Source organism: Zootermopsis nevadensis, unplaced genomic scaffold, assembly GCF_977971745.1.
Source record: "Zootermopsis nevadensis isolate Lab colony 2312 unplaced genomic scaffold, Znev_1.0 Znev_ptg000010l, whole genome shotgun sequence".
Taxonomy (NCBI): domain Eukaryota; kingdom Metazoa; phylum Arthropoda; class Insecta; order Blattodea; family Termopsidae; genus Zootermopsis; species Zootermopsis nevadensis.
In genome coordinates, this window is record NW_028259142.1 from 18,430,786 (window position 1) to 18,458,480 (window position 27,695).

The 27,695-nt window shown below is 35.2% G+C and overlaps 1 protein-coding gene across 3 annotated transcripts; it reads left to right on the forward strand.

Annotated features, from left to right (window-relative positions):
- The first annotated feature begins 178 nt into the window (after positions 1–178).
- LOC110836322 (uncharacterized) lies at positions 179–26,740 on the forward strand. 3 transcript variants are annotated; one of them, XM_022077414.2, is made up of 17 exons: positions 180–315; positions 419–574; positions 1,304–1,522; positions 2,475–2,538; positions 3,638–3,827; positions 4,916–11,170; positions 12,273–12,665; positions 13,374–13,462; positions 13,692–13,922; positions 15,005–15,155; positions 16,793–16,978; positions 17,428–17,638; positions 18,659–18,894; positions 19,761–20,047; positions 21,892–22,156; positions 23,337–23,528; positions 23,663–26,740. In XM_022077414.2, the coding sequence occupies exons 2-17, from the start codon at positions 499–501 to the stop codon at positions 24,137–24,139; spliced, it is 9,522 nt and encodes a 3,173-aa protein (XP_021933106.2). In that variant the 5' UTR covers positions 180–315; positions 419–498; the 3' UTR covers positions 24,140–26,740. The 3 variants fall into 3 exon arrangements, with proteins under 3 accessions (XP_021933108.2, XP_021933106.2, XP_087202818.1); XM_022077416.2 differs by lacking the exons at positions 23,337–23,528; positions 23,663–26,740 and having other exon boundaries at positions 179–315; positions 19,761–19,847; positions 21,892–22,109; XM_087346692.1 differs by lacking the exon at positions 419–574 and having other exon boundaries at positions 187–315; positions 1,304–2,538.
- Positions 26,741–27,695: the final 955 nt, after the last annotated feature.

Consider the following 27,695-nt stretch of genomic DNA (forward strand, 5'->3'; position numbering starts at 1 on the left):
CTTTGATACAATGAAAGAAATTTGCTGTATCATATGGGAATAACAGATTTTAATCTTCTTGGACTCAGATTTTAATTTTGGTTGATTTTTTCATCTGAATTAGTGCATGGACAAACCTCCAACATATATGAAGGTAAACTGAACAACCAAGGAGTTTATCCGTGGTCATTGGTAACAACATATCACCTGTGACTATCACATTTCGGTCATGTAAAATTTAACAGCAATCTTGAATTTTAACCATATCTCGATTAGTCGTGGATATTGAAATTCGTGTGTTTTGATTTTTGGATACAATATTGAAATTTGCTTCAGGTATGTGTGGAATGGTTTTTAATCTCGGCCATCTCACGATTAGTCGTGGATATTGAAATTCGCGCGTTTTCGTTTTTGGATACAATGTTTAAATTTGTTTTAGGTTATGTGTGGAATGGTTTTTAATGTTTGTTTTCTGGCGCCGAATAGTAAAAATTGTGGAAAGATAGACTGTCAATTCTAATGGGTGATACTGAGTTACATGAAAATACTGACCAAAGTGTAAGCCTATATGAATTGTTCAGAAATGACATTGAAGGTAAGAAAATAAGTCAGTAAATATAAATTTCACAGACCAGGCAATGAAAATAATTGTATTCAAATAGGTTTATCTTTTGTATAAACACTTGATTTGGATATATTCATGTATAGTGGAAAAAAATATATCGACAGAATACTTATTCTCACGTACTTTGATTTGTTTATAATCAGTATGCAGTTACGTATGATCGTCATGTTTCAGGACTATAGGACATTCCATATGTACGGAATTGCCCCTTATTTTATTACAGCGGCCTGTTGCCTCACGGTGGTTATTAAGGGACGTATGAATTATAAAATTATACCTTTTTTGATAATGCAGAATAATTAACTGCATGCCTAGTTTGGAATACAGTGAAGAATATACATAACTCATGATGTCTTTCTTCAAGTGTTTTTGTTTGAATTTCCTGAGTACATAGAGACATGGTGATTTCTGGGACACTTAAACCATGTTTTTATCTCTGCTGGAGGACAGCCAAGGCAGAATGCTTAAATTGTGGTATTATGGAGATGAAAAACCCAAACATCAGTATCCCTATGTGGGATTTGAACCCATAGTCAAAGACTTCACATTCCTTAATCATACAGAGAGATAGCCTTTGAACCACCTGACATGCCTGGTAGCCCAATAAGATTTTATTATACTTAATCATTGTGAAAGCTCCAGATCATACATAGATGTTGAGTGTTAAATAATTTGCAAAATTACTTTGACACATTTCAGATCTGGGTGAATCCAGCCCAAACTGGTGGCATGAAGAACTTGAAACAAGAAAATCACATTTCTCATCTGCAGACAATGAAGATTCTGATTTTACTTCAAATGTGCGTGACTGTAGGAGCCCTGTATTTAAAACACCACAGTTTGCATCAAAAAAGAAAAGAAACAAAAGTTCATGTGGCAGACTATTATCAGCTGTGTCAGGTCAGAAAAGAAGCAGAGGTGAGATTTATTTATAGATGGCTTTCAAGGTATATATACTACGTTTTTTGTAAAGATAGGGTTTTTTCTTATTAATGGTTTCTGCCATTACTTGGACACTATAGTCAGACACTGAAATGTTAGGTACAGTGAAACATGTTATGTGGCTGAAGTCTTAAAGCAGATACCATGTACTTAAAAAGGCATACAAGCTCATTCATTACTGCATTCAAAGACCTGGGTGTAACAATGTAATGAGAAATATTACATAATATGATCTGCAAAGTTATGTTTCATGGTCTGAATGGGACACAACGGTGTACAGAAAAATTTATAATGTAAAAATTTGTAACTATATTTTAGGTGGCTATAAGTACAATATAATTTTTTTTAAATTCTGTATGTCATATTGTTTGTTACAGTAGATGCCCTATAAACTAATGTCTGTACAACTACAAGATTAGTGGTACTTTATGTGAGTGTAAAAAGGAAGCTTCTTCAGATGTTTAAAAAATAACATAATGTGCAATGGAATAATTATGTGGCATGAAATAAATCAAAACTCTAAAATTTTGTTTTAAATATTTTTGAATTTGGTTAATATTTAACAGAAATTGCATTGTGCTGTGTGCAGTGTGATCATTAGTATTCAGTAACAGATTCATATCTGCAACAAAGAAATATCAAGATCAATATGGCATGTAAAATTTCCATTCTTGTTTAGTCCATTGTAAGCAGGCTTCACTAGATAGGACTAAGTTCCTGTTTTTTGTTTGGTAAATGGTAGTCCCAGAAGTAAAATTTGACATTTTTATACTTATGCATTTGTCACAAACACAATCCTAAAGTGACTTCAAATTCAGATATGCAGGTGTGAAGCCTGAACTTTTATTCTGTTTAGGGAGTGTAATGTTAACATTTATTTATGAAAACTATTTTAACATTTGTGTGAATTTCTTATTTGTGTGAGCAGTTACTAGCCCAGGAAGTGATGGATCGTCAGAATTGGATTGGTATTCACCATTCAAATCTTCAAAGTAGGTTTATTTATGAATAATTTCTGAGTTGTATATATGCATTTACAGGAGACACATTACTTTTTAAATATAGTTACATTGCAAGTACTTTGGCTCTCCATTTGTTTAATATTTATGACCCTTGTTATTTGGTGTACTGCTGTAACCACATAGTCATAAAAGAGTCTGAAACAGGTTTGGGAAGTATGTGGCTTATAATCCAGAGTGGCCTGAAGAAAGTGTGATCTGTGGTATTTTTTATACAATTTATTAATAATGTGGCCCTCCATCTGCTGTGTTTATATTCTTGTGCAAATTGGGGTATTACTGTTCTCACTTGATTCCTGTTCATTTCTCAGAAATCTCTATCCTTTTATTTATATATATATACCTCTTTTGCTTCTGGTTGAGATATGTCAATGTCAGAGGCTGAAGGATTGCACAGACAGAAAAGATTTGTAACACTAGACTAGAAGGGCATGATGAATAGATACAATTCTCACTTCTGAGCCTGTCATCATTAGGGATTATTCTTCTTCCTCTGAAGATGTATATTATCAAGTTCAAGTGTAGTTACATTTTTTAAAAATATTATGTATCGTAGTATAAGACAATGATGTGGAATATTTAAGAATATTAATTTGAAGTAAATCCTTCTGCAGAGTAGTAGTGAGAAAAATGACAATCTTTCATTGCTGACTTAAATGCTATGATATCATGATTTAGACATTTAATGTCATATGAAATAATATTGAATGTCTTATGCAGGACTCCGCCTTTAGTTAGCTTTTTGGTTGGTTGGTTGGTTGGTATTGAATAACTTGATTCATGCATAGTGAGCACCTTTCTGATAACTAGTGAGGTTAGCATTTGGTACTTTGTAATGTTTATTACTTGTCAGATGTTTGTTAAAACAATAAATAAATTTTTTTAATGGCATTTATAATTAGCATCTTTCATTATTTTGTAAACCTCATACATAATATGATAAACAACTAAATATAAAATTTGTATAACAAAATATAATATGTATAATTTGAGGTTTTCACAGCGGTGAGTATGAAGGTTTCTGTCTACTGGGTTGGAATTATACTCTGTTATCTTTGTAAATTTTGTTTAGGTTGAGTCCTATTCCACTTTTGCCAATGGGAAGTGGGACAGTTCCTGAAAGTCTGGAACCGTTACTGGAAGATGGGAGTGATATGTCATGGAACAGTGCATTTGCTACACCACTTTCCAACATCCATACTCGGTCCTGTCTTAATTCAGATGAAAGGAAAGTCTTAATGCCAACCGACAGCTCCAAAAGTGTAAGTTATTAAAATCAAAATATCTGATGAAATGAAGATACTGTAGTTGCACACTTATGTAAAATGTGGGTGTTGGAAGGAAGAATGCAATACACTTACAGTGATTGCTACATTCCAAGCAACAAATGAAGACCTAACATTTCAAATATTTTGATTCATTTTTATGTTTAGTTTATGTTAGCTTTCAGAAATTACTTTTACTTTCAGTATTTGAAGCACTTTAAATTGAGCCTCAGTAGACAGATCTACAACATAGGATATTTTTAATATTCCAGATACTTATACATTGTGTAGTGAAATTGTTTTAATTTCTCATTGAGATGTTGAGTTTGAATAGTAAATTGAACAAAATCTTCAATGCCTGAATATTTGTCATTGATCTAGGACAATAGGAATTGAATATTAATTGAGGGGAAACTTTAATGGAGGAAAGTTAGCACAAATTTTTCAGCTGGGACCTTAGAAATGGAACTGTGAATAAAGGGAAATTTTAATGGAGGAAAATGAGCACAAACCGAAGAAATTAAATATTTAATTGCAGGATACCTTCAACACACACACACATGCGTGCAGACGCACACACATGCTTCCAGACACCAAGCCAGTCATTACATATAGCGTGAAGGGAGTATGGGAGGTGGGAACATATATGGACTTCTCACTGAGCCTGTCCTGACTTAGGTGGTAACGTAACAGACTTGTGATCAGAAGTTGTGACATCTATCATGTGCCATAAAACAGTTGAAGTAACTTCACTGGAAAACTCTGCTCACACTAGGGCCTGTGATGTAAACCCCGCACAAGGGCTCCTTGAATCATAAGCAAATTTTTCATGGAATTTTATAGAACCTTAATTTGATATTGTGCATATAAAGAAATTTGAAGTACATCAGTCTGCTTTTTATACATTGAAGCATTAAATGCTGGTGGGACCAAACCCCTCTGGCCCTGATGGTTGCACTACATCTCTGTCCACCTGTGCAAGAAAGATATACATAGCAGTACCAAAATATTTTGTATGATTCACACTCTTACATAATATATTTCATGTATTATACAAATTTATTTATTGTGGCTATCTGTTCCAGCCACGAGTTCTGTTCTCACCTGATGAAAGCCTGGATACTGGAAATTTTTGTGAGTCAAAAGATTTGAACACGACAACACAGAAAGATGTTTCAGGTACTACATTTTTAGTTGAAAATTCAGTTGTGGATAAAACAGAATTAAACATACAACATTCTCTGCTGTCAAGCAAAGAAAACATTTTGTGCTTTTCTACTCCTAGTTGTAAAGTTCTGTCTAAGAAAAATGTTGACACTCCTTTAACAGAAAATTGTGGAAATGTGTGTAGATTAGAAGAAACAGTACTGAATACAGTAAACAAAAGTGTGGACATAAAAGAGAAGTTTAATGAAAGAAAAGATATTGAGGAACTTTCTCAAGGAATAGAGTCGAAATTAATACAGAAAATGCATTTCTCTGGTAGCAAAAAGGAAATGAATCAGTGTAACAGCTTCAGGAGGCATGTTATAATTAAGTCTCCAGATTCTGGTGTGAATGATTTTACTGAAAATAATGTTGAAATTGACTTTGGTAACTCATCTCCTCTTGTGGGACGTGTCAATGCAGGACTGACAGTGTCACGGAAATTGTTTCATGATAACAAACATAAAGGGGTTCATGCAGGAGAGGGTTCTGTTACACAGCATGGAATAGCAGCAGTGCAATTAGAAGAAGACATGGGTGCTGTAGCATGTGATGAAGTCAGTCATGTGAGATTGTCTGGATCTGTAGGTGCAGTAGAATGTTTACAGTCTAATCCAGCAGCTTCTAATGAAATTGAAGTAATTGCTTCACAAGCTCTTCATTCACCTGAAGATTTTCCTCAAGACTTATCAGTCAACACACTGGAAGAAATATGCCAAGTAACAGAACTGTTGGCTGCTAGCACCAACACTCCGATTGAATGTCCCCAAGATGTTGTCAATACAGATAAGAATAGAAAAGCCCCTGTGTGTGATCAGTTATCCTTGCCAGAGAAGTCATATTTGTGCAGGACATCAACTCCAATTGTCTGTCCAGATAAACACAGCAGATTTAATTCTGGGTCAAGAAAAAGGAGAATTAAGTTTGTACATGTTCCTGGCAACAAAACACCAAACAAAAATAGTAAGAATATAAGACTAGTGAAAGAACATATTCAGAAAAGTTTTGAGTTTGAAGAGAAGCCACATGGGGGTGACACTGTCCTGGAGCAGGCTACTTCTGAGTTTAATTCATCAGAAAATAACAGTGCTGTAGATATTGCATTACGGGTGCAGGCCATCAAGTTGACAGGAAACAAATTTAAGAAATTCATATATGTACCTGACAGTATGGAAATGAAGGCAGCATTCACACAAAATAAAAGTATGAATATCTTGGTGGATGATGTCATAAAATCTGCTGAAACCATGGAAAAAGTGATAGGAACAAAGGCAAAACATAATGATGTGAGAAAATTTAATATTTCATGTGACAGGCAAGAATTAATGCCATTTTGCAAGCTACAAGAACCCCTCAACTGTATAACTAGTGGTGAGCCTGTTGAACATCTGAAGAGAATAAATGCATTAACAAGTAGAACAGATGGTACTGTAAAGTATGTTCGCAGCTTGAGATCTTGTTACAACTCTTTAAGTAGAGAAAGGAACAATGATAGCAGCAGTATTAACGAAACATGTGTTCAGGTCAACAGTTTGAGTAATCAGGACAGTATCAAGGAATTCATTAATGCCAGTGGTAATACAAAGGAAGAATGCAATGATGTTTCTTCTGTTTTGTATGATTTTGAAACATGCAAACCAGAAGAACAATCAGGGGCCATAATAAATTTACATGACACAAGAAACTTTCTGCTGAGCCATGAAACAAAAGCACCATTTAATGCTTCAAACACCACATGTAATATGCAAGAACATTTTAATGAGGAATTGGATGAATTGCCTTCAAGTAGCAAGAAAGAATTGGAATATGAATTTTCCAGATTGAGCCAAAGTACAAAAATGTTGGGTTTCAGTACTGTTACAGGAAAGCAAATCATATTATCAGATAATGCTCTGCTTAAAGTCAAGAGATCAACGAATGATATAATGACAGGAGAAGTGGTGAAAGTGATCCCAGACGTTGCTTCCAAGGTTCCTAGTTATAGTTCAAAATGTGTAGAATTGCAGGATACCAAGTTCAATGCTGTTTGTCTAGCAGGTGATTATATTTCTTGTAAACATAGTAATAGCACAACAGAAGAGAAATGTGATGTATCTGATAATGTTTCTAGACAAGGACATGTATTGAACAACAAATTTTATGATATTATAAATTCCTCTGTGATGTGTGCTAGTAATAATAATAAGTTGGAAATAGTAATGCATGCAGAAACTAAAACCCTTCAGAATTATAATTTTGATAAAGCAGTAAATCAAGAAAGTACTCAGAGTCTGTTGGAAAAAAAAAGAGACCAAGAACACACGACAGATTTACAGATAGTACTTGCTGCAGAACATGTTGAGTTCATGCAACAGTTGGCAGATGATGGAAGCATCTTTAGTCAGTGGCCCAATGATGTCCATGATCAAGAATCTGAGAACTGTGAAAAGATCAATAATCCACCAACAGAATCCAAATTTCATGTCAATTCATATACAAGAGAAGGATGTGTATCTTCAAGTCAAAAGGAAACATGTGCCACTACTCATGTGGCCAAAGATCCACTGAATGATGTTAGTGTATCTAATGATGGAGATAAACATTCATCTGGTGAATTAACTTCATTGTGTTCTTCTGGTCATCAGGATATAAAAACATCAATACAAGACTTGCAGCAAGGCAGACTGTTGCATCACAAGAATATTGTTTGCGATAGCACAGTAAGAGAGGAAAAAGAAAATGGCAATTGTCACAAAGTAGTAGAAAATGTGAAATCTAGTGATAATGAAGTTAAACCACATAGTGAGGAAGTTTACATGGAAGAAATATTGAATGCTACAGTTATCAGGCAGCTTTTCAGTGACAGTTTAGACACTTTTAAAATTGAGAATAGAGCCCAGACAACAATAAACAAACCCAAAGATTATGTGTTAAGAGCTGATCACAGTCTGCCGACAGCATTACGTAAAAGAATGCAAAGTGGACACCCAGAAATGGCAGTGTTTCATGCAGCAAGTAGAGAGAGAGATGTTTCATTACAAAGACCCAAAGCTTGTTCCTCTGAATGTGATGCATCAAATGGGATTATGATCAAAACAGTTCCTTCTAAAAGTCAGAAGAACCTGGATGCAGTAAATGGAAATATGTCAACTAAAATGGAACCTGCAGAATTGTCAAGAACAATTGGAAGGAACCGTGTAATGTCAGGTACAGCTTTAAAGAATATTCTGTTCCCTGAAGCTGAACTACAGAAATCTGAGACCATTCAAACAGTTGATACTGGAAGTAATAAAATGGTAACATTGAACACAGCCAATAGTGAAGTTGGGTTACTAGAAGATGTGGGAAAAAATGAGGAAATGTCAAAAACAAATATGTTATTGTCAAGTAATGATAATTCCTTTCAAACACCTGTGACAGATACTAGACATTTATTTCAAGCTGAGAGTTCATCGCCATTGCAACATCCAAACGTTAATTGTCAAAGGGTAGGGGTAGGTAAATCTGTCCTTGACACTACAGAAACTTTATGTTTCTTGTTCAGAACTGAAAATTATTTGCAGCTGCCTCTGCCACAGCGTGTTTCCACAGCAAACTGCCAACCTGTTTCTGTCTGTGAGAAAATTGTGGATATTTCAGACCAACTCTCTGTGGATAATCAAGGGGTTCCAGATAAAAATGTAGCCGTCAGTAGCAGACTTGGTCAAAACCATGGAAATTTATTACAGAGTGTTGGAAATATGTTATACTCTTCTAATAGTCTGGAAGTGGACAGTTACACTACTATCAGTGGTATGAAGATTGTTCCATCGGCAATAGCAATGAGAAATGTGGAGCACAAGTTTCCAAAGATTGGTGCTAATGTAAACAGTACACTGAAAAATGTATTTTCTCCTGTATCAGAAGTTCCAGAGATATTAGATTCTTCATTAATACATACTGTTTCAGAATTTAAACGAAAGGGAGAGCTGCATTCACCTGTTTTACAAGGATTCTCAACAGCTAGTGGAAAGAAAGTTTCTGTATCAGCCACAGCTTTGAATAGAGCCAAACTATTGTTTTCAGAGGAAGAGTCTTGCACAGAACTAGTTAAGGATGAGACAAAAGTTCTAGAATTGAAAACAAATGAAGAGCCACCAGTATTACAGGGATTTTCAACTGCTAGTGGAAAGAAAGTTTCCATATCAGAAACAGCTTTGAATAGAGCCAAACTATTGTTTTCAGAGGAAGAGTCTTGCACAGAACTAGTTAAGGATGAGACAAAAGTTCTAGAATTGAAAACAAATGAAGAGCCACCAGTATTACAGGGATTTTCAACTGCTAGTGGAAAGAAAGTTTCCGTATCAGAAACAGCTTTGGATAGAGCCAGACTGTTGTTTACAGAGGAAGAATCTTGCACAGAACCAGTCAAGGATAGGATAAAAGTTCCAGAATTAAAAGCAAATGAAGATCCGCCAGTTTTACAGGGATTTTCAACTGCTAGTGGAAAGAAAGTTTCCGTATCAGAAACAGCTTTGAATAGAGCCAGACTGTTGTTTACAGAGGAAGAATCTTGCACAGAACCAGTCAAGGATAGGATAAAAGTTCCAGAATTAAAAGCAAATGAAGAGCCGCCAGTTTTACAGGGATTTTCAACTGCTAGTGGGAAGAAAGTTTCTGTATCAGCCACAGCTTTGAATAGAGCCAAACTATTGTTTTCAGAGGAAGAGTCTTGCACAGAACTAGTTAAGGATGAGACAAAAGTTCTAGAATTGAAAACAAAGGAAGAGCCACCAGTATTACAGGGATTTTCAACTGCTAGTGGAAAGAAAGTTTCCGTATCAGAAACAGCTTTGAATAGAGCCAGACTGTTGTTTACAGAGGAAGAATCTTGCACAGAACCAGTCAAGAATAGGATAAAAGTTCCAGAATTAAAAGCAAATGAAGAGCCGCCAGTTTTACAGGGATTTTCAACTGCTAGTGGAAAGAAAGTTTCCGTATCAGAAACAGCTTTGAATAGAGCCAGACTGTTGTTTACAGAGGAAGAATCTTGCACAGAACTAGTCAAGGATGGGTTAAAAGTTCCAGAATTAAGAACAAATGAAGAGCCACCAATGTTGCAAGGATTCTCAACAGCTAGTGGAAAGAAAGTTTCTGTATCAGCCACAGCTTTGAATAGAGCCAAACTATTATTTTTAGAGGAAGAAGCAGAAGGAGCTTGTACAAAGAAAAATGTTCATGAAGTGAATTTTTCAGATTTCAATGTAAAACAAAAAATAGTTTCAAAGACTTTTCAGGAGTTGTTACCTACAAGTGTAAATCATGATTGTGTATCAGCTGAAGCTCTAAACAGAAACACAGAGTTTAGTTTAGAAGAAGAACAAGCTGCATGCATAAGTATCAGTAATACAAACTATTTAGAGTTTGAAAAACCTTCTCTGATTACAGAGACATCTGCACAATTGGAGAAAATGTCAGTTTCAAAGGAAAAGCCAAGAAAAGTAAAAGTGAAACTTTCTAGAAGAATTGCAGTTCAAAATAAATCAAATTCATTGTTTGAAATACCTCAGTCAGAACAAATAAATTCTTGTAGACCATTCTTTTTTTACGTAAATGAAAGAGATCGACAAGATGGTAAACAAAATACTTGTATTTCAGATGAAACATATGTTAAAGCAGGGACCTTAAATAGATTTACAAACACACCCGAATTTAAAAGAAAATTGCATCACATTTCATGTACTGAGGCTGACAGTCACAGCACAGGCATTACTGCTGCTAAAGTTACAGGGGTTAAGGAGAGATGTGATACAGTGGTAGTTACACGCCCACCTAATGGTGTTACTACAGAATGTAGCAAAACAGATAAAGTATCAATGAGTCTTACTCAGGAAGTGCAGGAAAGTGCAGCCGCTCTATTGGCAGATGAAGCAACGTTTGATTCTCCATCCTGGGTTGTGAGTTATGTGTCTTGCCCTGACATGTTATATGATCAGGATGCTGCCCCAACTGCTCTGGTCTGCTCTGAGGATAAAGACAGCAGTACTGTGACAATAGTGGATCCTGGCAGTCCAGTGTTGGGTTCTCATGATCGCTGTAGGAAGAGGCGAAGGGTCAAGACGATTTCTGATGACCTGGGACACAGCTCTAACATACCTGCCAGTTCATCATTCAAGGTGAACCACTTATATTTCATGATACTATATTCTATACTCTTCTGTAAAAATTAATATTGTTGTTCCTCGTGTGACATAATGTTAGCTGTTGTTTTGTATGGGTGAAACCTGGTCTTGTATGTTCAGGGAAGAATGCAGCTTGAGGGTGTTCATTCTGTTTGAATCTTGGCTGAACTATTGGCTATTTTGATTGAGGTTTTTATGATTTCCCATAGTCTCAGTTGTCAGGTGATTTGTGGGCTGTTTAATAACAGTGTTTGAATGGAAGAGATTACGTGGCATTGAATGACATGCTAATGTGATTTTGAGTAGTGAGTAGGTAGGAATTTAAAATGAGGCAGTTGTTTGGAGATAGTATCAGAGCATTTGCTCTGGGAGACTAAGTTAAACCACTACAAACATCAGGATAGCTTATAACATTGCCAAGATTGAAACTGGGTACCTTCTGAATACAAGTTTAGAGCATTACTACTATGCCAGCGTCTTCTGTCACAGACAAGGACTTTTAAATATGCCACATTCCTTACCTACCCACGATCCATGAGCATTTTTCAATCTAATTTAATGCAGTATAAAGTGTGGTAGAAACAGTGTAATTAAAGCAATTTATTTTGTAAAGTTGGGTTTGCATTGCATGTCAGGTTATAACTTCATATATCATTGATCATTCATATAAATTATGAAAATTTTCACAATTTAGCTGTTTGAAGGAAAAAGTATAGTTTTAAGATTTCTTTCAAATACTGAGTCTTCATTTTTGATCAACTATTTGAATGTTTCACATATGAACAAACAAATCTTTCATGTTATTTAATTTTGAATGGCATATAATCAACATCTGGAAATGTGTTTTGTATTTCAGTTGCCTTATGGAATGTGTGAACTGTATGGAATATACTTTTTCATTACTTCCACAGTGAAGAATGAGAATACATAAATTACATGATGGTGTGAATTATACAGTGAAATTTTGAATGAGGAAGAATGTATTTTGGCTTTGTAGCGGTTTTGAATATTATGAAGCTTGTAATTAATATCTAATTATAATAGTCTTACTGAATCTGTACAAAAAGCATGTAACAAAGTTGTAATTGATTGAAAGGTTCCTTACAAGAATTCTACATCATCAGCTGGTGATATTTCTACTCCAGTACGCCTCTGCCCAGTAAAACGGACTGCTAGGCATTTAGAGTTTGGAACACCATTTGCGAAGCACTTGAGAACTCCTGAACTGAGGAAGGAGACTGGCTGTCAGGAACCATGCAGAAAAGAACTTCTTATGGGGGAGAGGGAGGTGTGTCCAGAGGTGGCTGCAGGTCGAAAGACAGCAGGAGAAGAACAGGCAGCACTTGTAAGGAGCAGAATAAGTTCTGGAAACAGTCGAATGCGGCCGTGCAAGGGCAGTTACTATGTTCGGAAAGAGGAGCGACACTTGCAGATGAAATGGCGAGAGGCTGTTTGGGGTACCCTGCCAGGCCAGTACACATACAACCAAGTAAGCCCATTGTTGTTCATTTTTGTGTTTACGGCAGTGTTTGCCATCTAGTGGATATCTAATTGCAACTTTAAAGTAGTGGATGAAAGTAATTGCTTTATATCACAATTGTTTGGTTACCTTTTTTGTTTTGTAATTGGCAGATCCCTTTCAAATTTATGCTTGGAGACTTGTTATCCTACCGAGTTGTTGTTGTTGTTGTTGTTGTTGTTGTTGTTGTTGCTGCTGCTGCTGCTGCTGTTGTTGTTGCTGTTGCTGTCTCTCTCTCTCTCTCTCTCTCTCTATCTATCTCTCTCTCTCTCTGACTGGCATGACCACTTCCAAATCTGTTCCAATTCATTGTGTAACTGGTAGTTGAAAGCTGGGGACATTTACGGATATAATATCATTACTTCTTTTAAATATTGGTAATTTTGCTTGACAAGGTGAAATAAAGTGTGAATGTATTTGCTGGCACTACTGTGAAGTACTGAAAAATCTGTCAGGAATTCTAATAGGAGACAGCTGAATAGGCCTGATGAAGCTGCAGTAGGCTTGCAGACCAATAGTTGATGTTGAATTGTTTTCACTGTACTGGAAGGTCTCTGGTAAGAGCTACTCCATGTGTCATATGAATATGCACATAAATTACCAGGTGTTGCTATTAGGATTTATGTATTTAATATACAGATCTTTTAAATAATTATGTTTTTCTCTGTACCTCCACAGCTTCTGGAATTTGGAGTGAAAGAAAGTGTTATAAATATTACAGCAGCGAATGCAGCTGAATTCAGATTCTCTGCATGGGACTACTACAGGTTTGTTAATATCATTACATTGCATTAGGAAATTCAGATAATAGTGGTAATACCTACTATGTTTTATAGTTAACACATCCTTACACCCAAATTGAGTTAACATCATTCCTCATCTGAAAGTTTGGTAATTGATTTAAGCCATTTTATTCATATTTATTATTTAGTAGAATGCCTTCTTTTGTGTGCATATATCTGCACATACTTCTGTATAATTTTCATTCTGTTTCAGCCAGTCACTGTGTCTGAGGAATGTAACAGGTATACCTGTGGGTGATGGTGCATGTCTTGTACTTGATTCCAAGGGAACTGCTGGTGTGGAGGAAGTTGTTCAAGCATTCCTCAGTAGTCCTGGCATAGAACCTATATTGGTGCCTGCAGGTTGGGTTCACAACCATTATCGCTGGTTGGTTTGGAAGCTTGCTTCTGTAGAACGCAGCTTTCCTCTGCAGTTTGCTTCCAGGTATGAAAACTTAGCAGTTACTTATTGAAAATTATGTCATGTTCTTCCTTCTTAAGTTGTATCCACATTACATACATTTACTCTTGATAAAAGTTTCATACCATCATTCAATGTCACTCCAGTTTTTGTCACATCATTTTATCTCTGTCACATGATTTGTCCAATGACCAAAATTTTGGTGTAGCTGTAATGACCTAGATGCATATTTATGAGGTACCTGGTCTGGATTTCAACCAGGTTATCAGCTGTCCTGGCTGAATTTTTCTTTGTTTTCCTCAGTCTTTCCAAGCATAAATGGGTAGTACCTTCAAATAGGTAATGATTGGCTCCTTCCACATCATTACATACTCATTCTTTTGTATCGTTTGACATATTAAGTTGAAAAACAGCTGTGTTTGTAATCTACAGTCAATCATAGTCCATATTATGTTTCAATTAGCTGATAAAAAAGAGGTGTTTTGTATTTGCTTATTGTTCTCATTTTAAATTTAGTCACTTGTATTTATTTTACCATCCAAATGTTCTAGTATATCCAATGACAGTAAGTAATAACACTGCCCATGTCAATAGAAATTCTTTGATATGTGAGGTTCATTAATTCCACAAGTAAGTTCAGTTTCAGTATAAAAAAATTGTTACAAAAGACAGCACACAAATCCTGTTTACTTTTCATCATAATCTGCTCTCTTTTTCATACATATGTATCACTGGTGTACTCTGCTGTGGAATGTTTTAGGTACTCTTTAGTGGTTTGTTTTCCCCACTGCCCTCAGCATAGTTCTTGATTGGTTTATCTTTGATGTCTGATCCCTTGAAGTAAATCTTTCTCCTTTGGATGCATAATTCAGGCAGGTCCAATGCTGCAGCATCTCAACTCCTTTTTAGTAAAGCAAACAAATTCTTAGCAGTGAGGCAATCTCAAGAACACATTTACATCTCATGATCTCCACCCTGTAACTATCAGTTGAGGCAGTTAGTATGTGTCAGAATAGCCAGCTTCTGGATAGAGAATTTTTGGACTGAATGAAAATTATTTTAGGAATGCTGTGCATATAACACGTTACATTTTTCTTTCTCCATAGGTGCCTCACACCCAATATGTTGTTGTTTCAACTCAAGTACCGTTATGATCGAGAAGTGGACCACTATCAACGACCAGCCCTAAGAAAAATCCTGGAGCATGATGATTCAGCTGCTAAAAGGCTTGTTTTGTGTGTTGCAAGGATTATAAAAGTAAATTGTTCATCATTTGGTCCCTTAAGCTATATTAACTTGCTTTGATAGCTGAGTTAAAAACAGTATAATGCATTCACTCTTTTTTTCATCAGAAATATTTCTGTATTTCTGGCTAGATAAACTCATTGACAGAACTGTAATTAGGATTTAAAGGCAGTGGAAAGAGGCTTTTGGTATTTGACAGAAGGAGTTCTAGTGTTCATGAAATAATTTTCTTTGGATGTTGTCTGTTATCTTTTCAGGTATTATGCCATGTGGCCTGCCATTGTTACATAGCATCTTTTCAGTGGTCTTCTTAAACTTCTCTTTCCTCTAGCCTTGTATCTTATAAAGCTTATGTCATTCTATTATAGTTTCCCACTTTTCCTACATTTTGTGTCAAATTAGTTCTGTAATTTTATATGAATAGATGACTGATTGACTTTAATTGTTATAAAAGTCTTTATTCTGTTTATGATATATATGATACCTGCAGTTGTTTTATTTAAGATGTTCATAATCTCTTTTTCTTTGCTTTTGTAATTTTTCAGACTTTACTTCCATATGCCTACACAGGTCTTGTCAAAGTTTTGTAAATGTTGAGTCTTGTAAGTTTTTGAACTGCAAAAGTTTGAATACTTGTCCATTGTTTGGATAGAAATGGTACACATTGTTTTAGAGGCTGGCTCTATATCTGCCTTCAAGTAGGTGGGGAGGTTACCTGCTATGTGAGTTTCATTAGGTAAAGCTAGTTCTAACATCCAGCTGACATTCATTTGATATATAGTACATTTCATATACCTAGACAAAATGCTCATTTCATTGCTGCCTCCAAAGGTTAATTTGCTTGTTCTTATTTCATCTTTACTACTCTTTTTTACTTTGAAATCTTTTTTCATTCTGTGTGTATTGTATTTCAGAGGCAGTAGCATGGCTTTTGTAATATTTAGTTCCATTTTCTTATTTTCTTTCTGGTGTTCTGTTTCATATTTTGCATGTAATTATAACCTAATTATGTCATAGATAGTTTTCTGTATTTGCTGTTTACTCTATTATACATGTGTCAGAGAACTGAAAATTCACAACACAGCCTTAGTTTTATTTCACACTTCTTGAAGTAGATAATATTGTCTGTTTGTAGGTCACTAATAAATTAATATTTTCTTAGGATGTCCCAGGTATCTGTATCCTCTTTGTCTATATTTTAATGTAGTTTTAGGTGTTCTTTTCTCTTTGCAGTGTGAATTTGATACATTTTTTGTCTGTATCGATTTGTTACCCTTTAAGGAGGCTACTGTGTTTATTATTTATTTCCTATTTGTTCATTATGAATTCTGTCCATGTTTATACAGTGTTTCTATATGGAAACTTCAGTTCGGTAGTCTGTACCATGCCCTTTTGTTCTGTGGCCCATCTGTAATTAACTAACTTGTGGATCAGAGCCTGTTTTGAGAGATTGTCTGTCATTCAGCTAGTCCATAAATATCTTGTCATGCTATGTGCCCTGCCCATCTTGTTCCACCCATTTACTGCTACCCTATAAAACTACAGATGTGACCATAGCTTTGCAAAATTTTAATTTCATTCCCTTTGTTTTGCTTTCAATCATATTAACCTAATTATTTGAAATGTTAATGCAGTTTTTCTTACTGCAGCTGGACTGCTCTGAAAAGGACTTGCACTATGAACTGGAGCTCACTGATGGTTGGTATAGCATCACTGCAGTTGTGGATCAGGAACTGTGCCAGCGTATTCAGCGAGGTACTGTTGCGGTTGGAACAAAACTAATTTCTTATGGGGCAGAGCTACTCAACTGTGAACAGGGATGCTCACCCCTTGAGGTGAGTCTTCTGCTTATTATGATGTCATCTAGGATACAAAAAAATTGTCACTTGAACTGAACCATTTTACCAGTAAAGGGTGATGAAATGTAGTCAGTGCATGGCTATATGTAAATTTGTATTCTTTCTGCTTATGAATTTATAGTAACTTGAGTTTTGTTTTGCCGTAAGAAACAGCAAGAATTGAAAGGTGTATTTTGTTGCAGCACATATATTTTCCAATAGTGTTCTTTTCAGTTTTGCATATGTTACTGGCCTTGATGTTTATACACTGAAAATACAAATGTGTTGTTACAAAGCTAGTTGTATTACAGATATCACATTGCACAATCAGAAAGATGTTCCCATATATATTGTTAAATATTTGCTGTATTATTAGAGAGAATACTCTAAAACTTAGAGACTTATTTGACTATGAAAATAATAAAATGTTTGTGTGTTCTAATTAGATTGGAAGTGATGTGAAGCTGAAACTTTGTAGCAATTCAACTCGACGAGCTCGCTGGGATACTAAGTTGGGCTTCCACACACATCCAGGACCATTGCCCGTCTCCCTAACTTCCATATTGCCTTCTGGTGGGATTGTCAGCTGTGTCTCAGTAACTGTCGTCAGGGCATATCCTTTGTTGTATGTAGAAAAGCTAGATGAAGGCAGATCAGGTAAGTTCTTAACATTTTACCCTTTATTGTACTAAGTTTCGTATGCTCTGTTTAAAAGATAATTGTTTCTTATATACTTCCAGATCGGTCAGTTCTGATGGCACAATATTAGGCATCTTTCTATTGCAGCTGTCATTTCCCTTTTGCAAAAATGAGACCCTTCCCTAGTCACAAACAGACATGATAATATCCATGTAGTTCAAATACTGACCTGCATGGATGTAAAGATGAATTTTCTTTCAGTAGATCTGCCGAATATATGTTAAATTGTCAGCTTTCAGCATTTGACTTGGTATCCCTGAGTTTTGTACTGTAATTAATAATTCTAGAGTGGATATCAAAATAAAGGTGATGTAGATGTATCCTACTTGAAAGTTAGTTACCTACTTTCAGAACAGTGTAAATTATATGTAGAAAAATCTGTGTAATATCAAAGTACAAACTTGAACTTACATCTCAGATTTCTGCTGTTTTCATTATCTAATTTATGAATAAATGAAATGCATGTCTGTAATTCTTGTTAAATCATCAATCTGCCAGGTATTAGGCCATGTGGCCTGTTATGATTTCTTGCCATCTCTTCATTGATCCTTCTCCTAGGTTTGTATTCTATAATCAGTTTTGGTATTCTTTTGTTTTCATTTTCTTATTAAGTATTGTGTATAATATATCACTTCCCTGTATGTAATAGCTCAGTTGTTAGCACTCATGTTTCATATTTGGGAAGTGTCAGGTCAAATCTCTGTATGGAGACTAGGTGTCCTGACCTGTTTGACAGTTACAAGTAAATGGTGGGATAGTACTACAAATTGGCCTGCAACTGCTTACATCCACATCCTGTCTAGTTCATTGTTCATTACTCATCCTATCAGCAATACTGTATAGACTAAACAGCTGACATTGTCATTAAATGAACTGCAAGTACAGAAATAAATATCTTATTGTGTTTCAACCTTCAGGGATATATATGCCATACATATTTCTTTTAAATGCACTGCTTTATACTTTTCACTATTCCAGTAAGTCGCTCAGTCTGGGCAGAGGAAAAAGCAGCAGCTCAGTGGCAACGAAGACATCAGGAATGTGTTGAACAAATATACAGCCAATTGAAACTTGAACTTCAACAAAAGAACAGCAGTCAGAGGCATTTGAAGTCTCAACATCATGTACCCAATGCTAAAGAACTAGCACTCATATGTTCTGGTGAAAAATTATGTGACATTTTAGAACTGGCTCCTGATCCAGCATCAGTAGAGGTAATGCATTTTAGTAACATAACTATTGACACTGTATGAAATTGCAGACATCCAGTGCTCAGAAACTCTCTGTTCTCTTTTATTCTTTATTGACTATGCTTTGTAGATTATATGCAGTCCAACTGTCCATGTGTTACACTAGCATACTACTAAATTATTAATGTTGGAGTTAAAGTATGGCTGCCAGCCCCATAGTACAGCAGTTTAAATCCTCTGTCCCCATATGACACTGGTTAAGGATGTGTGAAGAGTTTGCATTCTTTCTTTGTGTTTGGTTCTGTACAAAATTGAGGGAAAGTGTATATACCACTTATCATGTATAATGGACAATGTCAGTTATTTTATTTCAGAATCTGTCAGTTACACATTATCACCCGACATATTCAGTCAGGCCTGCATGTCACATGACATCATTAATTTTAGTCATTTTTTGCATGAATAATTTTTTAGATATTTTTTAAGTCTTTGGTATGCATTAAAGGCTGAAAATATGAACTTTATATTCATTCTCAGGTCCAGTGACTGAGGTTATTGCTTTCAAACAAATCCATCTGAGTAGGTGCCCCTCTTTCCTATACCTGAAGATGAAAACAGACCCAGCTTTGAAATGTTGTGTATTTTTTAGAATACCATATGATGGATGAAGTCCGAAAGCTCAGTATTCCACATAGGAGGAAGGTTCAAATCATAATCTTTATAGTGGCCTTGTAAACTAGTGACTGTGCATGATATTTAGGTTGTGTTTGGATTTTATTTGTGCTGATGGGGATATGGATCACTTTTTTTGAGGACCACCAAATCTCTAAAGCTGTGTAAATAACATCCTCATATCCTGCTGATATTACAGGACTTTCTTTTAACAACAGGCATTGTTAACTGAGGAGCAGAAATATGCAGTAGCTGACTACCAGAGGAGTAAACATGAGAATATGCAGCAAGAACTTGAAGCCAGGGTAAGGGAGAGATTGAAGGATACAGCTGTAGTTTCACGCAACGTTACACCTTTGTTTAAAGTACGATGTGTGGACCCTGGCACACCTAAGTCAACTCAATCAGCCATGCTTTCTGTGTGGCGTCCATCAGAAGATGTGATGCAACTGCTGAAAGAAGGCATAACAGTCACATTGTTCAGTATTTCTGCTGTTGGTGTCAGGTAATCAGTTTGAGAATAATGGTTATTTGTAGATGCTGTATGCAAAGTTACAAATAATGCATTTTGAATATATGTATACTACAAAATGGATTACACCTTTCCCTTCTTGTCAGTGAAGGATTTAATTTTTTACAAGAGGTCTTTGTTACGCAGAGGTGTGTAATATTCAGGTTATCTTGGAAGCCAAAGGTGCAGATAGTTTCTTGACTTTTGGGTTATTTAAATATATTTTATCAGATACACAGTAAAATTTTGTTTAGGGGTGCTCATGTTTAGTGCAATGGAGTGGAAGTTATAATGACCTGTTCAGAGTCGGTTATCGTAGGATTTGCCAGGAAGGACTGAGAAAAACAACAAAATATCTCTGTCAGGTTAGCTGCTGTTCTAATTGAGATTTGAACTAGGTACCTTATGAATACAAGTCAGATGCAGTTACTACTTGAATTGGTCTGCCAGGTTTGACAAGACAATGGTTGGTTGTAATTAAGTAAGTTATAGTGTTATGCAGTGAATTAGCCTCATCAAATACCAGTTGTTTAATACAGTGTTGACTGAAAGTTTTGGTTTACATTTTATGACCATATAGAACCAGTAGTAAGTACATATAATTTATTTATCACCAAATGTCAGGTTGAGTGATCAGCCCTCTTTGATTTGTAGTCAGTAGTTCCTGAGTTTGTATCTTGGTCCAGAGTCCAGCTATTTTGTCTGAGTTTATCATGGTTTTTTCAGTCCCTCTAGGGGAATGCTGGGATAGTACCTTATAATAGTCTGTGAATGCTCCTTTCACAGCCTTTTCCAGTAATCATCTTGACATTTGACACTGCATAATCTACTCAGTTGTGAAGATGTTACTTAATAACCCAAGAGTTAGTCAACCACATTCATTATCTGAGTTTATTCTACGAGGCTGGTCTACAAAGTAAGTTTCCCTGGAGCCGTTTACAGAAACAAAACACAATTTCATGGAAATATTTATTGCAACAGATACAGCAAGTGTCCAGCTATTTTTCAACATATTCGCCATCGGAATTGAGACATTTGTCATACCGTGGGACCAACTTTTGAATACCTGTGTCGTAGAAGTCTGCCGCCTGGGATTGGAACCACTGTGTGACAACCATCTCCGCCTCTCTGTCATTCTCAAAACGCTGACGCTGACCGGACAGGAATTTCTTGAGGTGTAGGAAAAGATGGAAATCACTGGGAGCGAGGTCCGGGCTGTAGGGTGAATGATTAAACACCTCCCAGCTGAACTCCTGCAGGAGACTTGCTGTCCGTCGAGCCGTGTGCGGCCTAGCGTTATCACTGACCGCACTACACAGTCGGCGGGAGCTGGAATAAGAACCTCCATCTTCAACAGCTGCAACAATGCTACTGTGAGAACGCGGGAAGTGCCGTTAGTGCATGCGCCATGCTACGTCATTGCTCTATCACGTACGCACAGTCGCTTCGCGCAATATAAGGTTTGCTAGCTGTGGGACGAGTGGGAAACTTACTTTTGGGACGCGCCTCATATATACTCTTTTTCTTCCAGCAAAATGATGACATTTTTAATTGATATAGTTGTTTTGTGAAATTTAATTTTATGATGAGCATGTGCTTTTCTTTTGAGTTGCAAATAAGTTCCACTTGTTTTAAGTTGAAGTGCCATATCATAGTTCTTTTATTGTGCTTTCTGGAAGTTTTATTGCAGTCTGCAGGGATCTAACAGAAAATTTACAATTATTTAAGTGCATTAAGCCAATATAAATTCACATTTGAGGATTCTGTTGACAAGAATTTGTATAATGAATGTAGCTTACATAATACTGGAATGTAATTTTAATCTTTTATATTGGCAGGAGTGGAGCTCTTCAACTTTCTGCTGGGAGAAAGACAGCTTACAAACCATCTTCACGTCACAGTTGTGACTACCGTAAACGAAGAGTAACAAGTTTAAGTGAAGCTGCATGTACAGATTTCTGTCCACCATTTGGAGAAATAGATGTTGTAGGAATGGTTACTTACATTGGTGCTGCTGTACAAGGGAATTCTGGCTTCCAGACAGTGTATTTGGCTGATACGGATTTTAATGTCTTGGGGCTGTCTTTTTGGGGTGGTGTCAAGGTATTTTTAAATGTGTATGATGTGTAGATCAGATAATCAGGTACTAAGAGCTTTGATTTTAGAAACTTAAAGTAGCTGCATGTAATAAGTGCTGTTTGTTTTATTTATACACTGAAGTTGTTGATACCTAGTTGTTCGTTCACCATCATTGTTTCACTAAAGGCATATTCAAGGTCATTATGCTTATTTAATTTAGCACTATGCATTATAAAATGCTGGAAAATTGTGAAAGGACAAGAGAAAAATTCTCCATTACAGGTAACTCTCGGTTTATGAACGAGTTACGTTCCAAGATGTTCATTATGTGTATCTTGCATTCCTGAGCTATTACAATACGTATCGTATACGTTAACAGCCATTTTAAAGCATTAAAACCATGTACTAAACATCGAATGGTCTATACAATACGTTTTATTGTGTATGTATGCGTTATGCAAGAAAACATTCTACACAGCGTGGCATGTAAACCAACGTTTTTTTACTGGCTAGATTAGTTTTATTAACCAAGAACAGTTCAGTATAATTATTTTATAATAATGTTCTGATAATTATTGTAATAAATACATTTTTAAAGTTTATTTATTTAAATCTTACAATTATGTTCACGATATCTTTGGCTTTTCATTTTATAAGGAACTCTATCTATTGGCGACTTTAAGAAATTTTGAATGAATTGTGATGTTCGTTATAGAGAATGTTCATAAACTGAGAGTTGCCTGTATTCAGAATAATTTTTTACTACTACTATATTTTAATGTTAAGAGGGAAATATATTTCTACTAATGGAAGAAAGTTATTGCATGAACACCAGCGAGGAAAGTGTTAACATTGTATGACAGTATGCATTGCCAGTCAGCATTTTTATTTAGTTCAGCATAGTACATATCTCAGAAGTAAGTTTCCTATTCTAGAGATATGGCTCAGTGTAACAATCTTCTGTTCCCCTAACTTAGAAAAACCAAGATAGTCAAAAGGTTTGTTTATGTAGGGATTATTGAAGACAGTGCATTAGAGCAGATGTTGGTGATTCAAAAAACAGCTTGAGAGGTGCTTCAGCACTGACTAAAATTATGGAACAAGTGTGTATGTACTGAAGGAACGAAATTTTGGAAAATGAAAGTGTTCATTAATTTTGTTTATACATTTGAAAGACTAATAATTACACATGATAATTTGCCAGCAATTTGGTTGGGAAGAGGTCCTTAAACCAAGAGCACTGGTTGCTGCCAGCAACCTACAGTGGCGTCATGGTGCATCTGTCCGTTGGGTTCTGTGTGCCTATATCTCAGAGCTCTCCAGTTTCTCAGTAAACCCACGTCAACCACACCTTCAACAGGCTCTTACCTCACTACGTCAAGAAATTGGTCAGCAGGTACCACTACAATTTTATTTAAATATTATAAATCTTACTTTCTTTTATAAATCAAGAATGGTGTTAACATGTATTTGAGAAAAAACATGCTATAGAGTTAATTAAATCTTAATGTTACATTTGCTTGCTTTTAGGATTTTGATGTCTTTTTTTCTGCATGTGAAGATAAAGTATCAGCACTGTTACGTGGATGTACATCTTCACTGTCCAGGGTGCATTCTGGAAGAACTACTTTTGGTGACTCACCCCAAACAAGTGTTACTAAAGGAGTTCGTAGACCTTTGATGAGGAACCCAATAAATTCATCTAAATCAGTTTCACCACAAGTGGCTTGCACCAGGAAAAGAATGCCATTGTTGTCCTCACCACCATGTTCACCCCAAGACAATGTTATGCTTATGCACAGTTCAAACATGGGAATCAACAATTCACCAGTGGAGCAAAGACTACATAAGCTTCATCAGTATGGTGAACCACCACCACTGCCTCCACTTGTAATGATACCAGTTCAGCCTGTCTTTTTAAAGGAGTTTCATATACCATTAAGAATAGAAGGACCGCTTAGCAGTGTTGATAGTTCTGCTCTAAGCTTGGTCAATGATCCTGGTTGATTCATAGCATTTAGGTGAATAAATTTGTATAATTAATAGTACAAACAGTAATCAGATATATTTAGTTACATAATATTAAAAAAATTCTGTGATAAAATTCATATTATATTTGGTTATTTTAGTCCCTTCTGTTCCCAATTTTAAAGATTTAAAAATGTTTGTTTTCAGGTGACTTTTATTTGGTTTAAAGTAGTATTTCTGTTTCTGTTGTAATGCAGGTGAACAATAAAATATAAATATAAATAATAGTGATTTGATAACTGATACTCAAAAATCACATTACTGCCAGTTACTCAGTATTTGAAATAGAGGTTATTCCATTATTGGAATAATTATATTCATGTGGCTAGTAGCTGCAGTAGGTAGTGTTGCCCGTGGAACAGGATCCAGAAGTCCTTTCCGCAATGTAGTAACTAATATTTGTCTTCTCCCACTTAGTTACACCTTTCTCGTAGATGTTTCTCATGTTGCCAGTTGGTCAGACTGCTCTTTGGCATTATCAATAACTTAACTACAAATGATATAACAGGTTTGATATACTGTGGCCTCTGCAGCTGTCTATTTGGCAAACTAACAACAGTGAGCTGCAGTTGGAAGTAGTTTCAGGTTCTGATATTGTTACATCATTGAAGTAGGAAACATTACTTTTGACAATGTACATGTGTAATTGATCTCTTCAGGCTGATGGCTGAACTTGAAATGACCAGTGTTCTCTTCTCTGCTTATTTCTTTTTTACATTTACGTTATTTTTATATACTTGAATTTTCCAGTATCAGTGATTATGGTCACTACTTAAAATAACTATTTCCCACATGTATGTTCACTGGATCAGCAGTCATTAAAAATCACTGAATTACTTGTTTGTATAATGTAATGTTTTTTCATATTCTACTTGGTTGTATGCAGTAATATTTTGACAGTTTATAAGCCAATGAGTGTAAGTTAGGAACATTGATTCTTTAGGTTTGTGGAGTGTAACATATTATTAATATTACTGAAACCATTTTATGTAAATGAAAATATAGTTATTAAGCAATATATTTTACATAAAATGCTTTTTGTACTTACCTTTGATGTTAATTTCATATGGGTAAATTAATAAAACCACTTTGATTCTTATACATAAGTTTAATGACTTACACTCATTGGCTTCTGATCTGTCCATCTGTAGTACCAATATGTGCCTTGAGAAGAAACATTTTTCAAATTTTGTAATGCTGTCAGTGGCTTAACCAGGATAATGTGAAGACCAGGATTTTTTTCTGATGGTATGTGACATTCTGTCATACTGACGTCTCTTTTCATGTAATGTAAAAGCAAAGCATCTTCCTTCAGCTTTCCCATGATATTCAACATCCATTTCTCAGTGCTTAAAAATGCTGATTATTTTAATGGTTAAAAGCTTAAAATGTATCTTTCTTTCCCGCTTGTATCATCTGAATAGTGCTGTCTTTCTTTATATAAATAAACTTATTGTATTTGCCAAGGTATAATGCATGCCCCACTTCTGAAAGATTAAATTTAAAAAAATATTTTTACAAATTAGTTACTTAAAATATATTTAATTCTTTAGTTTGTAAATACAGTAAACATTTATTAATGTGTTATATGTTTTGGATCTCTTTCATTGAGATTTTACTGTTTCTCAGCTATATAAATTTGCCTTTTATGTGCCAATTTTGCAGAATTTATTGAATTGTTTGTAAGTGATAATGTACTGAGTTAATAATAATAATAATTTATCTTATCATACATCTTTGGTGGAATCTTCCTGTAATTGAATGTGTATGAACATAATGCAGTAATATTTTCTGGAAGTATTTGGAATATGAAATATTTATTATATGTGGACAAATAATGATGTCAGTTTCAACACTGGTCTTGTTACCAAATTAGTCATTTGCAGCACTGATGCACCTAGCTGTCTTAGTGCACTGCTCATGCTAAAAGTATAAAATTCTGTTATTTGCTGTGTGTTAACATGGATATCAAGTGTCCATGACAGAATGGCAGTTTATTTTTCCTTTAAAACATTAATAAGACATAAAATATTAAGGTGTCATCTTCTGGAATCGAGTGTTCTAAAATTTGAACAGTTTAAATAAAATTATCATTATGTAAAATGTTAAGCTGAGAAACCAATGATGACAAACATACTCTATCTCTAGCTAAAGCATCATATTAAGCAACAAGAATGTCTGGAGAAGAGAAATTACAAGTAATATAACAGATGAGCCCTAATGTTCTCAGTGCCCCTGAATGTGCATAGGCAACATGGTAGTGAAAATGCAATTTGCTAACATAACACTGAGATCCTTAATGCAGTCAGTACACAAAACTGAAATGTTGATGTAATTAAATTGGATACTGTTGTGAAAGTAAGTTTAGTTTTATGAATGTTAAGTTCAGTATGGTTTTCATCACACCACTGTTGTGTCAAATTAGTATCTGCTTGAGTATACATAAGGAAAAAGTACAAATATCTCAGGAGATTTTATGTTGTTTGTTAGTTTAAATTTTTATGTAAGTGCTGGTACCACGAGTTACAGCACATATAACAGGTTTGTGTCAATAAATATGTAGTTTCATACTATGAATAAGATTTGTCACTTTGAAGCCAGCCCCTCTCTTTATATTTTTATAGTACAAGTGAAAAGAAAATTGTTGTGCAGTCTCTTGATGCTTTAACCCTTTAAAGTCTAGTGATTAACATATTTACCTGCACAGATGAAAGATTCAAAAATGTGTTTCACCATTCCATGGAGATTTACTAATTTCTTTTAGGTTCTCATGGCAATTATCTGGGATTTTGTACTCTGTCGTCTTGTAGAAGTTGACCAACATTTCAGGGCAGCCTGAAAATGGAGAGAGTAAGTACTTTTGAAATGTGCAAATTAATATTATACAGAATTACACTTCTATAAAAACATGAAAGAACCTATACTGTTTAAAATTGTGATACTGTCTTAAACAAAAAATGTTAAGTTTATGCAAGAAAATGGTGATAGTGAAAAGACAATTTTTTTCCTTAAACTTGATATTGATTGAGTCTATGAATTTGACACCAGTATATGAAAAGTGAGATTGTATTTGTACATTTTGGGAACAATACAGCAAGTAGTAAATGTTGGTATAGCCTACGGTGAATAGTATGAAATGTCTACCTGTAAATGGGAGTCTTAACAAGAGTATGCTTGAATTACTTTGGACTTTAGTTCAAAATATGCCCAATTTTGAAGGAACAGAATGCTATTTGCAATCTCTTTTGCAAAATGTGGAAGTGAAAAATTGTTTACCTCATAGGTAAGTGCTGCCTCAATATGAATGCGAGTTTTTCAGAAACGCCCTTTCAAAGTTTATTTTAGAATGATGGCATATATATATATATATTTCATGCTAGTAATGCAGAGATAATTTTTAAGAATTTGGGGCTGTGCCGTATTATTTACTGCTAGTTTATTATAAGATTATGTATTCCGCTTACAAAGCGATTTGCGTACAAAACTATTCCTATTAAATATTCCTGCTGATAACATTTTCGCAAAGTTTTATTCC